General features: G+C 37.0%; 1 protein-coding gene, 1 long non-coding RNA gene and 1 other non-coding gene across 12 annotated transcripts; 1 reads left to right on the top strand and 2 right to left on the bottom strand.

Moving 5' to 3' along the window:
* Positions 1–561: 561 nt before the first annotated feature.
* On the bottom strand, positions 562–5,606 carry LOC113295881. 6 transcript variants are annotated; one of them, XR_003332946.1, is made up of 9 exons: positions 5,329–5,606; positions 4,834–4,912; positions 4,645–4,735; positions 3,479–3,735; positions 3,039–3,188; positions 1,960–2,124; positions 1,123–1,460; positions 871–1,015; positions 562–756 (listed from the first exon to the last, which is right to left on the bottom strand). It is a non-coding gene; the product is annotated as an uncharacterized LOC113295881 (long non-coding RNA). The 6 variants fall into 6 exon arrangements; XR_003332949.1 differs by lacking the exon at positions 562–756 and having other exon boundaries at positions 769–1,015; positions 3,479–3,725; positions 4,657–4,735; XR_003332948.1 differs by lacking the exon at positions 562–756 and having other exon boundaries at positions 769–1,015; positions 4,657–4,735.
* Positions 5,607–5,843: 237 nt separating this feature from the next.
* LOC113295896 lies at positions 5,844–12,468 on the top strand. Of its 5 annotated transcripts, none has more exons than XR_003332954.1 (4): positions 5,844–7,176; positions 8,091–9,409; positions 10,023–11,922; positions 11,987–12,468. XR_003332954.1 is itself a non-coding variant. In XM_026544232.1 (2 exons), exon 2 carries the CDS (start codon positions 9,134–9,136, stop codon positions 10,097–10,099), a length of 966 nt encoding a protein of 321 aa, XP_026400017.1. In that variant the 5' UTR covers positions 5,844–7,176; positions 8,091–9,133; the 3' UTR covers positions 10,100–12,396. The 5 variants fall into 5 exon arrangements, 1 of the variants encoding a protein (XP_026400017.1); XR_003332952.1 differs by having other exon boundaries at positions 8,091–10,410; positions 10,791–11,922; positions 11,987–12,396; XR_003332951.1 differs by having other exon boundaries at positions 8,091–10,161; positions 10,241–11,922; positions 11,987–12,396.
* Positions 8,669–8,772, bottom strand: LOC113341744. Its single transcript, XR_003356119.1, has one exon. It is a non-coding gene; the product is annotated as a small nucleolar RNA R71 (small nucleolar RNA).
* Positions 12,469–14,593: the final 2,125 nt, after the last annotated feature.

Here is a 14,593-nt window from a genome sequence, read left to right on the forward strand (position 1 = left end):
GAATATTGAATGCTTTGTTACCAAGCTAACATTGATTGCAAACCCTGATTTGGAAGACTATATAAGGGAGAACTCTAGCAACTGGGAAACCTAATCCCCACACCTTCTGTGTGATACTAGTTGTGCTAAGTTAGAGTCGATTTTCTCCTTTAACCTTTGGTTTCTTCTTCTAAACCAGGTTAACGACTGATAAGCACGCAAGTGAGACACTTTTATACCCACATTTATACTAGCTAGGTCTCGATATTTATCTAATAATATTGTTTTAAGTCAATTACAGGAATTACACTTGAAATCTGTTCACCCGGAGAATAATTGGCTAAACAAGGATCTGAATGACGTTTCCGAAAACAAAGCCCAGGGCACCAAAAGAGAGAAGGCCTATGGTGATCTTCCTTGTATGCCCATGCTGCTCATGGCTTGAACCACTTGCTTAGCTGCATCATTTGACTGCCACGGCTGTAGTTCAGTGGAGGGAAAAAACGGTTTAGTCCAAAACCGCATCAAAAAGTATGAATTATTCCATCATGAGTTAACTAGATACAATTTAGTCCAAAAGTTATTTAAAATATTGTAAATACATTTATAACCCTCTAAGTTTAAAATTTAGTCCAAATATTTATAGTTTAGTACAAAGTGACTCATGATGATGTCAACAATTTTAAATAATATAAATATAATTAAAAACAATTTATCTTTTGAACTGTTTGTCCATAATTCGCAAACTTTATATATTCCGAAAGCTCTTCCCGAGAACTACAAAAAAAATACCCATATGACTATGTAATTCTCATTTAAAAAAAAAATCTAAGTTTACACTGTTGTATAAAGTACACATTCACAGAAATCTAGAGACAAGACAAGGCGCACCAGTTTGTACACCACATACAACTGGAATCAACCACAACAATGACTAGTTTGCCAACTTTTCTGCCATTATTAGATCCCCTTCATTTTCTCTATCGTCGTCATCAACAACAATGACCATCCAGTTCCGAGTTATGGGTGCAACTTTCTGCTCAAAAAAGAAAAGAAAAAAAGTTGTGGGTATCATCACTTTCACGGTTTCACTAGTACTTTTGGGTAAGAAGAGTAAGTGATCAGAGCTAAGAAAGAACAAACCTTTCCTTGACGAATATCTTTAATTGCATCACCTAAGAAAGCAACTTCACCCGTTGGTGTATCCCAATCAGGCTCATCCTTGTGCATATAGAAATCATCAGTTGTAGGAAGCATATCTGCTGCCAGTGTCTCAAATGCACCTGATAATTTAGCATGCTCATCCCAAGAAACAACTGCAACTCTAACTCTCCTGCCATCTTCACATGAGTTACTCGGTCTAATCATGGGAAAAGTCTGTGCATTTGCATTTGTTCCAAATGAGTTCTTACATCTTAGCCCACTGAACCAGTTATAACATTTCTTCCCTCTTCAGAACAAATAAAGTAATCAACTAGTCCCTAAAACAAACAAATTCAAAGAAACCCAAACTTATTTTAACAATTTCACAATACAAAGGCACCTTCATAATACTAGTTGCGGGCTCTTATAGAACTATCCACTCATCTGTTTCACAAAGATATGCATATTTGCTATTTAGAGTTTCCAAAAATGATAGGTATGTTTATTTTGGGTTTGGTCAATGAAACATAAAATAAGCTTGTTTCTAGGATGAAAATGGCAGTGAAATCCACCATCTCAGTTCCTACAAAAGGCTTGTTTCTAAGATGAAATGTCAGTGAAATCCACCTGCATTCATCTTATTACAGGTGCACCAATATGTACACTTGTATTATAGGTACACCAATTGTACACTTGTATTTCAGGTAAGTTTATCAAGTAAAACTCTCCTTCTCTGCCTCACAACCCTTTGCTTGCTTGCTGACAGCATATTTTCAGCAGAAGTGGAAACTAAAGTCAGAAATATTCATATATAGAGCTAACAAAGAAAAATCTAACCTCTAAAAATTCACCACCAGCAAGAGTCATTGCATGATGAAAGCCTCATTCAGATGATTGATCAGGATCGACCCAGTCCAAACTAAGCCTTCCAACTCTTGCAGAAAGACCTGTGTTATTCACATATCTTGGAGAAATATCCGCATCATCAATAGCATCAATTTCCTGTAACAAATAGAAGAGAACAACAAAACTTCAATAACTAGTCTTGTCCGAAACACCTCACAAATGAATCTATCTTGTTCAAAATATTTCACGTTTAACAAACATCTAAAGTACACACATATATTTACCTCCATAAAACCCTAAAACTAACTAGAAACTAACGCATGCATAAGCTTATGCGATATATGTCCACCATCTTGTGATTTTTGTCACATGTGCACAACAATGTACACCTGTATTAAAAAGTGCACAACAATGTACACTTGTATTACATGTGCGCTATTATGTAAACATGTAATTTCTATCACATGTGTACAACAATGTACACTTATATTGTAAGTGTACTAATATGTACAAATGTAGTTTCTGTCATAACAATCAGTGACTCATAGCATCAATGATTCGACATCTAAGAAATGAAAAAAGATTGTTCACTAAAATTTGATTAAGAGTCCTTGAGTGGACTATTATGCACATGCAATTTCTGCCACACGTGTACAATTTACACTTATATCTTAGGTGTACAAATATGTACACATCTAGTTTCTGTCAGAACCAACAGGAAGTGACTCTTCACTAGCAGTTGAGCTTAATAACAACACTACATTTTCTAATTCATAATTCTAGACTAAAAATTTTGATATAACATTAAGATCAACATGGGGACTTGGTCATAAGAAGTGTTATCTAATTTCAAAATTTTTCTAAATCAACATGTGTACAATTATGTACACATTAAGAATTACCGGAGAATCCAAATAAAATCATCTCGTATCATCTCGTATCTGTTATTTTATTAGTCCGCATAGAATCCAAATAAAATCTTTATCAACCCGTAGCAAAATCATATATCAAGTAATTAAACCCAATGCGGTAAATTCAACAAAACTAGAGAGTGAGTTCAAAAGACAAACCAATTGGTCACCATCATCCTCATTAGACTCGGAATCACCCAAACCTCTACCATGGAATTCTTCATCCATGTCATCTTCTACATCATCCATTTCATAATCACCCCCCATGTAGTCCATATCGTCATACTGGGACATGTTATCCTCCACAAACTGCGAAAACCGTCAAAACAAACCTCATAATTAACAAAAATCAAGCCAATCAGAATCAAAATCAACTTTTGCAATCATGCAAAACAAAAATCAGATCTTTGAATTGTTGTATACATAAAGGTAAAAATGATCTGAAACAAATGAAGTTTGCCTATCTTCTTTCGTACTTAGGCGCAATTCCAAACAAAAGAATTATAGCCATAAGGAAAAACAGCTCCTCTTTTGTCCACTTCATATCCATATATAGAAAGTACGTAAGGAAGACACAATATAGTGAGAGATTTTAATACCAGCGGTGAAGCCACTGTCTCCATCTATGCCATTAACAAACTTTCTTATCAATTGAGAATCCCACACTCCAATGCAACGTTATTTTGACTAGTAGAAGCTTCAAGGAGTGGTGTTGTAGGAGAGATGCTAGCAAGCAGATCTTGCGCTACAATCCACGTCCATCGTACAACAAGATCAACCGCATCATCCTATGACCTTAACAAAAATGAGTACCTTCTTAATCAACCAACAAGCTACTTCGTCGACCTGCAGTACCCTTTAAACAATTTCAACATGAAAAAAAACACATCATGACACTCAATTAACCTAGATTCTTACATGGAAAAATAAATTACAGTATTTTATCACTAAAATGAAACAGTTCCTCATATTATCAAACATGAGCATCCATCTTTTACAAATAAACTAAAAGTTTAACTAATCTCAATAAACTCTAATCCAAGATATTGTGTGAATATGTAAACTTCGTGTCACTTTCCTTAGTATCATTATTGAAGCAACCGTATGTGCACAGTGGTACATCTAAATTAAAAAAAAAACTGTAAGCTACAAACTTATAATTTTAGGAAAGCTTACATAATATAACATGCATGGGAACTACTTAATTTCATTTGATTCACAAATATAGTTATTGAGCACAGGATTTCAGAGACAAATGGTGAATCATGATATCTAACTAATATAACATATCCTTCTTTTATAGTAGCTAATCTTGAGCTCCCAAAATAAGCACAACATAAAACGAAGACTTGTTCGAGACGATGGATAACTTTAATGTGGCTAAACATGGCATATCTAGTCATATTTATCTATAATGATTTTTACTACTAAGCATAGCAGCCAGAAGTTGGCTTTAGCACGCACTAATTAGGACTTCTATGCATATTAGACAAATCGACAAGCCACAACAATTTTAGAAATGAAGAAAACTTCTGGAGTATTCCCATAACATCGTGGACTTTATGAGGAAGACAAAGTAGGAACTAGGAAAAAAAAATCACTCAGCGTCGAATTTCCAAAACTACAATGGTGAAATATGACCTGTATAACAAGAGTACACTAATTTTTTGAACAACAGATCCCGTCACAACATATCAGTACGCAAACTAAGCAACAACAAACAAAACTCCTTACAACTACGTATGTTTAGTCGAGTGAGGAGCACCTTTGTCCATACCCGTTTCCATCATGAAACAATTATTTCTGGTTTCTCAATGTTGAAAAATGATACCACTTGGAAAAGTCCAATATCCCACCTATAACATTTTAGAGGAAACGAAAACCAAATTTAGTCAGCATAAAAAATCCATAACGCGCATTTGAAAAAAATAGATTAGGAAATAGTGATGCTTACCAAAGCTCCTGCACTACAACTGCACAATCTGCACGATTTCTCCATGTCCGGTAACACTTATAAACTTTCTGAAGCCTTACTGCAGATGCCGAAACATAATGTTCATTGACAGGTCTTGTAGAAAAATAAATAAATTTTGTGGGCTCAACAACAGGAATTATGAGCTTGGAACCTTTTGGTGCAATAAGCCAGAATTCTTTCAATGTGTCGATATTATTAGCTGATACCATTGGCGACAACATAATAGCTTACAGACAAGTGAAACATGAGGGTCCTAAATTAGGGATTTGAAATAATATCGATGTCAATTACGAAAAATGAGACTTAGCTGATTCGAATAGAAAATTTATAAATCTAAATGGAGAGATGAGGTTAAATTCATATATATTAACAATTGAAATTAACAAAATGCTAACAAATTCAATAAAAACAGTTCCTGAACATAGAAAAAGTAGATCAGAACGTGGAGGAATTGAAATCGCATGTGGAACTTACGTTATTAAGAGATTCAATCATATCTTCTTCGTTTATCTCCATCAGTTAGTGACAACTAAACTTGCTCCTGGGATTTTCATTTCAGCGAACTTCATTAACACCGAGAATCTAGATTTATGTAAACTGAATGAGAATAACGATTTAAGATAAAAAAAATCGATGAATATATGAAGATATAGAAGATTTCTCTTAGCTTCCATTCCAGATAAAAGAGACATGGAAGATTTCTGGCTCTTCGTGGTAGGTTTCATTGCGATAGAAGAGTGAAGAAATTAACTACCAACAAATTAGTACTCTAGGTTCTATACAAGGGTTATATTTTTCATCAAAAAAGTTCGATTTGGACTGAATCGTCAAGAAAGGGACTAGCCAATACTAGGCCTCAGAGGGTGGGACTAGAGCGTCCAAAGCCCAACACATTTGGGACTAAGTCAATTCCCACTTCAGTGGAAGGGAGAAATGTCACTATACCAGGCATGTGAGCCGCACGAGTGGGTCTAAGAAGAATAGAAGGCGTGGCTGCTTATGCACCACATTTTCTTATCATCATCTTCTCGTCTTTGTCAAAAAATGAAACATTCATTTCTCACCCGAGAAGCAAAGCAGCAGCAAGACAGATCTGTGAGGTTCTGAAATGGAAATGGAAATGGGTTGTTGACCTAATTTTGGTGGAGCTAATCAATTTCAAAGAAGGGGATTCGAGGCAAGAATACATGAATTGTAGCTACAGAAATTTGGGGATTTTCGGAGTGCAAAGGCATGAGCGGTGATTCAATTGACTTGACTTAGCGCCTGCAGAATGAGTTCGATTGTGAACTGGTGATGCTCAAGGCATCTCTTCTCAATCAATTTGCTGTTGATGTATGGGGTTCTCGATTTGCTAGTGGTCTTGATAGCGAATTAGGTCTGAGTTTTGGGGGTTCGAAGTTAAATGATGATGAGTACTTGTTTAGTGGATTTGTGGTTTAAAGTATTGAAGGGTCCTTACTGTGAATTTTGGTCCGAACAAGAAGAGATTAACAGCAGCAACGTTCCAGCAGGCGATGAAGTTGGCTGAATAGGTTTGATGTTAATGGAATGGAAGCTGGGGGTTTCTCGGTGGTTGATTACTTGCAGTTTTGTTTCAATTCGTACAAGGACGTAAACGTGTAAGCTTCAATCAAAGAATGAAGATGGATTTTGACATAATTTGGTATTGGCTAATGGTGATTTTTTGGGTATTCTGAAATGTAAATGAAGATGAAGTTTCAAGACTAAAATTCACTGCAGAAAGGGGTCAACAACATCAACGAATTTGAGGGTCTGTATGCAGTCTCAAGTTGGAGTTAATCGAGTGTTCTCGGTCTGAATAAATGCAGCGTCAATGGGGTGGTTGCTGAGATGGTGCTACTAATATTTGCACTGGTACAACTATTACAGATGGGGTTCAGTTTGTGTGGTTGGAGTTTGATTGAGAAGGCAAGATTAAGGTGTTGTGTATGGATGACATTTATGTTGAGATGTGCATTCAGTGGTGGAAGTGATGGGTTAGTACCAGATATAGGATTGATTGACGGAACTGTTGACATGGGCATGGACTGAGCTGGTTGTTGGTGGTATAGGTCTTGGCGGTGAACAAGAAAGGAAAGTGCTGCTGCCATGGTCATGGCTGTGAACAAGGAGGTGAAGACTGTGGCCGGAGTTGGATGCTATGGCCTGACTTTGAAAGGGCCTGAATTAAGAAAGTGGAGGCTGTGATTGGACTGGGCTTTGGTGGTCGCTGTCACCAATACAAGAGAAGAACTAGAGTGCTATTTAAGGCATGAATGAGGAGAAGAAAAGGGACGCCGTGATCAGGGAAGAAACTAGGTTTTGCTATTTTGCTTTCTGCAATTCATATGCTTTACTTGTTATTATCTATATTATTTTTGATGGCTTTTAAGAAAACCATGTCTAGATAAACTCCTCATTAGGGTGAAAGATGAACTTGTAGGTTGAATTTACTTGTGTTCTCAAACAATGGTTTTAAAAATAAAAGCTTAACGTAATGTTTGTGTTTCTCAAGATTGAGTTGTTTGTTTAATGAGTTTTTCATGTTTTATGTCATGTATATTTCATAGTTGAATTCTTGAACGACATCCATATAGAACCTTGGTGATAAATGATTTATGATAATCCTATGACTACTTATGCCTTGTATGATTAGTGCTCAGGATTTCTACCTTCTAGGTTGAGAACAAACGTATCCTCTTGATAATCCTTATCTACTTTTCTTAATTGAAATATCTTCCGTGTTTCGATAGCTAGGTTTGCTATTGTTCATGAGTTAAATGAGACCTTTGTGAGAGACATAAGTGAAACTTTATCCTACAACGGATTGCGTAACCCTAATATTTCTACATCCTTGATTACATATCAGTATAAATTTTCTTTATTTTACTTGATATCTTATTTTCTTAATACAACATCTCTGAAATATTGGATTTTGGTTAGTTCGGTCTTGATATTAATTAGTATTAGTTTTCGCACTCCTTGAGGGAACGAACCGTGCTTGCTATTGTGTACTATTTTTGACACCGTGCACTTGCGGTAAAACAAAGTCGGTCTACCGATCCATCAAGTTTTTGGCGCCGGTGCCGAGGAGTGGTTGCATAATACTCTCTAATTGATATCTTTTTCTATATAACTTATTTTTATATTATTTTTGTACATAATTTGTTTTTATTTTTCATTTAGTTTTTTTTTTTTTTTTTTTTTTACGTAGCTTGTTTGATTATCTTTAGGTACCGTAGCTTGAAGAGCACAACTGGAATCTCTCGAAAATAGGCAGAAAAGTAAGTATTTCGCTGAGCTTTTGCAAGGTAAGTTTGAACTGAATTCTGCATTTTGTTAGCTTTCGCAAGAGCTACCTAGTGGCTGGGTAGAGAATTGTTTAAATCGTCTTGTTAGAGTTAACTCTTTATACATGACAGGAACGAATGGTGAGGGTAAGAACCCTCCAATTAAAAGTTTGAGAGACTTTATGTATCCAACTAGAGTCTCTCAACTTTCTTGTATTGTTTTGCCTACCACCACAACAACCTATGAGATTAGAGCAAGCACCATTCTAGCACTTCCTAAATTTTATGGAGAGGAGAATGAAAATCCTTACTACCACATTAGAGATTTTGAAGAATTCTGTGGAACAGTGAAATTCAAGGACTTAGATGATGAGTATCTTAAACTTAGGTTTTTCCCTTTTTCCTTAAAAGATAAGTCTAAATCTTGGCTAAATGCGTTAGCTCCTTCATCAATTAGTACCTGGAATGACATGACTAGTATATTCTTGCATAAATTCTTTCCTAGACATAAAACTACTGCCATTCGTCAAAAACTATATAGTTTTTCGCAATAAGAAGGAGAATCTCTTTATGATTATTTAGAGAGGTTCCATGATCTCTTGTTACAATGTCCACACCATGGGTTTGACACTCCTAGGCTCACGTTGATCCTTTATGAGGGATTATATTACAAAACATTGACTATGGTAGAATCACTTTGTGGTGGTAATTTTCCCGATAAAAGTGCTGAAGAAGGTTATAAATTTTTGCATGAAGTAGCTGAAAAAAACCAAGAGTGGGAGGCTACATAAACCATAAGATCAGTAACTAGTAGCAATGGGGTTCACAGAGTTGACAATGACTTCGAGGCCAAGTTCGCTGGTTTGACACGAAGACTTGAGTCATTAGAAACAAAGGCTAAAATTAAGCCTGTTGATTTTATTACACATCCATCTTCTATTCCTAGCGATTTTTCTAACCAAAGTATTCCTAGTTTGGAAGAAACCATGAGCTTGTTTGTGCAGGCTACTCAAAGATCTATGGAGAACTTAGAGCATCAACTAGACCAGCTTGCTAGCCAACTAAATGAGCGGGAGAAGGATCAGATCTCGCGTCAAATCCAGCCCAACTCCAAGGGTCCTTTTGAGGTAAGCACATCTGGTGCTAAGCCGACTCATCATGTACAGGCCTACTCTACTCTAAGAAGTGGACGGATCGTTGATAACCATGTTAGTGATCCTGAGGAGAACGAGCAAGTTAGGAACCCGCCTGCCATTAAACAGGTAACTCCTTCAACACCAAAGGAAACGAATGAAACCGAGAAAGGTAAATCTGAAATTTCTTATGTTCCTCGCGCTCCTTTTCCTCAAGCATTACTACCCCGTAAGAAAGGAGTTAGCTCCAGTGACATCTTAGAAGTGTTTAAACAGGTTAAAGTTAACATTCCTTTCTTAGATGCCATTAAACAAATTCCTTATTATTCCAAGTTTCTAAGAGATATGTGCACTGTGAAGCGAAAATTGAATGTAGATAAGAAAGCTTTCCTTACTGAACAGGTAAGCTCGATTATTATACAGAAAACTCCTCCCAAATTTAAAGATCCAGGTTGTCCTACGATTGCTTGCACTATAGGAGAACATAGAATTGAACATGCATTGTTAGATTTAGGGGCCAGTGTGAATCTCTTGCCATATTCTGTGTATGTGCAGTTAGAACTTGGTAATTTGAAACCCACTAATGTTACCCTCCAATTGGCTGATAGGTCCACTAAAATTCCTAGGGGAGTGGTAGAGGATGTTCTTATACAGGTTGAAGGTTTTATTTATCCCATTGATTTTATTGTTTTGGATACTCAAGCTGTTTCTAATCCTAGTGGGCACATTCCTGTCATCTTAGGTAGACCTTTCTTGGCTACCTCAAATGCAGTTATCAATTGTCGGAATGGGATCATGGAACTTACTTTCGGAATATGAAAATGGAGATAAACGTGTTTCACCTTTCAAGTTCATCTTCGATTTTTGAAACCTGTGAACATGTATGCATGATTGATAGTGTGAATGATTATACTTGCTGTTACAATGAGAATCTCAAAAACATTTATGAAAACTTTGCAGATCGTTTGGAGTTTATTGAAACTGAATTAGCGGATAATTGCTTATCTTATTTTGCCGATTCTGACGATCGTGTCTTATACGAAACTGCCTCATTGAATCATTCCTTCATTGATCCATCTAGTAGTTCTCAGAATGCTTGTATGAGGATTGAGTATATGGATACTGGTCAGGTAATTCACAATGACAAAATGGAACATAAGTTTATTTGTCTAGATCTTGATGCCAACTCCGATTATCTCATGCTTGCTGAAAATTTTAGTACATTGCCGCTACTGATCTATAGTGAAAGTAATGTGTCAAGCTGAGTTATTTCAACATTCCTGGGGGAAAATTTAGGGTATAAGACAAGTATTGACATGTCTAAACATCATTTGCATGTTATGCTTATATCTGAGTTGTTTCACATGACCAGATGGGCAGGTTGGAATTATAGTCCTTTTAATTGCAGGGTTGATATCAATTTGTTTATTAATGTGGGCTTTAATCCTTATTGTTGTATGATCTTATTTTTAGTGGACTTCATGTGTTGGGTTGATCCCCAACTTTTCAGGCTTTACAGATATGCTGGAAGGTTGCTGTTATGCATCAATCTTCACTTTGTTTGAGACTACTTGCTGCGCGCAAGCAGTGAACAAATATCGTTCGATTTGTGGGAGTCAACCCATCAGTTTTGTTCCCTTCACTCTATCTTCTATTTTCATTTTCCTTTGAATTTCCCACCTTAACTCTACGTTGGATGACTCAATTACATTGAGGACAATGTAAAGTTCAAGTATGGGGGAGTGCTTAAGTATATATAGATTTTTGGTAGGCATTTAATTTCGTTATGAATTTTCTTCAAAAAAAAAGTATATTTATAAAGAAAAAAGGGATCAATTTTGTGAAGACAAGACCAGCTGTTGAGCGGGTCTTAAAAAAATTTCTTTTGTATAACATGACCAGCTGTTGAGCTGGTCATTCTGATTATCAGTCTCGCTGTTTAGCATACTTCTGGGGAAAATTCAATCGTGATCTCAACATCAACAATAGTCTCAGGAGCAATATCCTCATAACAGGGCTTCATCAACTAACCATTCTCTGAAGTATTGCTCGATGGATCGTACTTCTTCAATCCCTAATGATTCATATCAAGATGTGTAGACATGATAAAATGTTCACATAAAAGTCTTCCCAAAGCTTGCACGACTGGTGGGCACAAGCCAAAGTCTTTTACAAGATGATCTCTTCACTTCTACAAATGAGATACAACACACTTCAGTCCATGGGTTTATAAAAACGTACCAATGGGTGAGGAATGGGACAATGCTTCCTCAACTAAAGATATTCGTCTATATCTCTTCTACAACATACCAAAAGGGCACATCAATCATACATGCAGGCAGAAAGATATGGCCTCCACACTCATGTTTACGGGATCTGAAATTTTGCACGGGATTACAAGTTATGAATGCGCACGCGTCATTGGTTGCCCTACACATCTCCAAACTGGAAGGTCATTTCTGCATATGATTCCCCAGTGTCTTAGTTTCGAAAATTGGGGTTAATCATCAAATTCCGACGTCGTATGAGGTTCCTACAGCTTCCAGAGCACACAACATGCGAGCAACAATTCTTAGACGGGGTTCATAACATCCACGGTCGATCGATGGCCACCAGGACCTCCCACTAAGTCCTTTATCCAGGTACCTCCAACTTCGACCACCTATGTATTTACGTCAAGTTTTTTTACCTGGGTCCTCTATGTAGGTCTTGCCAGAAGAAGGGAAAACGAAAGGAGAGATTTAACAAAATACTGGGGATTGACGATCCACTGATCATGACGATCAGTTTCACAGTCCAAGACTCGTGACTTGCATCGAGCTCACCTATGCTAATCCTTCTTCATCAAAATACTTCATTATGCATCCAAGACGCAAGCAAATAGTAAAAGTCACAAAAAAAGCGTTTTATAGCAAGTCTGTCTGAAGTGATTTTACACTGCCCAGTACGAAGCGACAAGCTGGGAGCAATTGGTGAGGAATCTAAGGTTGAGTCATATACCATTCTCTTTGTATGGATGTTCTCTGCAGCATATCAAAATTTCATAACAATTTGATAAACGTCTAAGAGATGTGGCCAAAACATTGGACTACATGCCAGCTGAAAATTTTCTGGAAGTCTCCTGGAAGTTTACTGTTTCGCCTATTTCGGGCCCTAAACATGCTCAAAACTTAAAAATATTCTTTGTTAAAGCTTGGAATTTTCCTGGACATGAAAAAACATAGGTAGATCGCGAAGATCCAACATCGGACGAAGATTCTACAACGTTTTCATTAAAAGGGCGAGTTCTGAATTTTCTGGTGACGTATTTCGGCAAAAATTTCATTCATTCATATGGATCCTCGTTCATTCATTCAAAAATCAGCAATTTCATACTTCTACGAAGAAAATATACGATGGGTACTTACTGGAGTGGTCCCTAAAATGCTCAAAAGACCGGAATTGCCAACATTACCGTTGGAAACATCATTGCTTTCATCCAGTTTCGAAATCCAGGGTTTTCTTCTTCACCATCCTCCGAAGATGAATGGGCATCATCAGTACCCCCTCGTTCCATGGAAATCTCTTTCTGGATACATCAACAACAATTAATGATATTTCATTCAAGGAGTTATATGAACGATTATACGAAGAGGTACTTACATCAACTTCTTCTTCGATGCTCGATTCAGAAACCGTTTGTTCACCAGCAGAGAATTGAAGACCGTCAAGGCTTGATGGAGCAAAATTATAAAAAGAAATAACAAACCTTGGTCTTGTGATCCTAATTGCACGGGAAGGGAAAAGTCATGACACAAGGAGCTCTAACAACTCACCAAAGAAACAGCTGGGGACTGCACGTCATTTGCTAACATCCTGTAGTCCTTACTTCTGAGTTCTTTGCCCCGAAGACTTTCTTCCATTTCCGTGAAGTCTACATTGATCCGGGATCTCACTAGACGATCATCCTGTGATAAAGTTAATGAAATAACCAGGAGTACAACTCAGTATGAAGTCTCACCATCACTTAGAGGTCCCAGAAGTACCATTTCTTGAAGTTGCATCCATAGAGATGTCATCTCTGGAAACATCATCTTTGGAACTGTCATCATGGGAGTCAGTCATTCTTACAAAGTAGCCGTGACAGATGCATAACATTTCTACTTCAGCACATCATTCATACAAAGCGCAGGATTCAACAAAACAATGAATCATGGAATAAAGATGTTCATAGCAGCATCCACAAAAATGGTAACAATCAAACTCTTACCTATTTACAATTTCACTAGCTGTAGTGATTATAATGTCAGAATTTCGAAAAACTTGCTCGTTCCTTCAAACCTGCAAAGACGAGCAAAATTCATTATTCAAAATCATGACTTGATTTTCATAAAACCGCGAACAACCCATGTAACTTTTACTGTGGGAACATTCACTGGTTTTCCAAAAATTGGATAGATGTCCATTCTATAATTGTGAAAACCCACATGCAGACATTATTTCACCATGTATAATTGTCTACTTTCAACAATTGTTCAAAATCAAAAGATTGATAAAAATATATTTTAACGTGAAACTCACGTAGAAAAACATATATATATATTTGGCTCCCTTGCGTGAGCATCCGTCTTTGAAGTGAGTATATTTTCAAAAATTTATGAAGGCTCACATATCAAAATTAAAATTTTCCATGAAAGTTCATGGACTACTAACAGACGCACGTCTATTAAAAAAAAAACCTTTTCTCTCTCGTACGAGCATCGACCTTTGAAACGAGAGTTTATTCCATTTTGTGAATCTCACAGATTGTTTTTTAAAAACAAATAAAAAAAATCTCTCTTATGTTAGGGATCGTTGTTTGTTTCTTAAACTAACGAACGAACGCCTATTCCTAAAACAAAGATTTCTTCTTTTGGTCCTGGGCCCGCAAACGCTAAACCGACCAAAACTGAACGTCTGACCGTCCAAATCAGCAGTGCATCGTTTCTCCGTAACCACGGGACGGTGCTCTATCACACGTCAAGGTCCTTACCTATGGTTTGCTCGTACATGATATCATTGGAGCAAATTGGGGATTCTGAAAATGCGTGTACGACTAAGTCCGACTGCTTATCTCGTTTAACTGGAAAATCAACATGTAAATGCTTACTGCGGAACATGATTGTCCCTCACTAAGCAGGGGACTTAATGCTGATGGTGGATTTTTGGCAAGGGCTAAAATCGTAAAATCATGATACTGCATGTTTCTGACCTGGCTTTAGGAACGCATGTGACGATTCGTGTTTTGCGATCCATGAACCGTTTCACGATCTCTGATTGAGTACCTCTCAGAGC

The sequence above is a fragment of the Papaver somniferum genome, chromosome 1 (assembly GCF_003573695.1).
Source record: "Papaver somniferum cultivar HN1 chromosome 1, ASM357369v1, whole genome shotgun sequence".
NCBI classification, from domain to species: Eukaryota; Viridiplantae; Streptophyta; class Magnoliopsida; order Ranunculales; family Papaveraceae; genus Papaver; species Papaver somniferum.

Bases quoted from the DNA above. Each gene is read 5' to 3' on its own strand.
- LOC113295896 (XM_026544232.1), top strand. From the start codon at position 9,134: ATGAGCTTGTTTGTGCAGGCTACTCAAAGATCTATGGAGAACTTAGAG.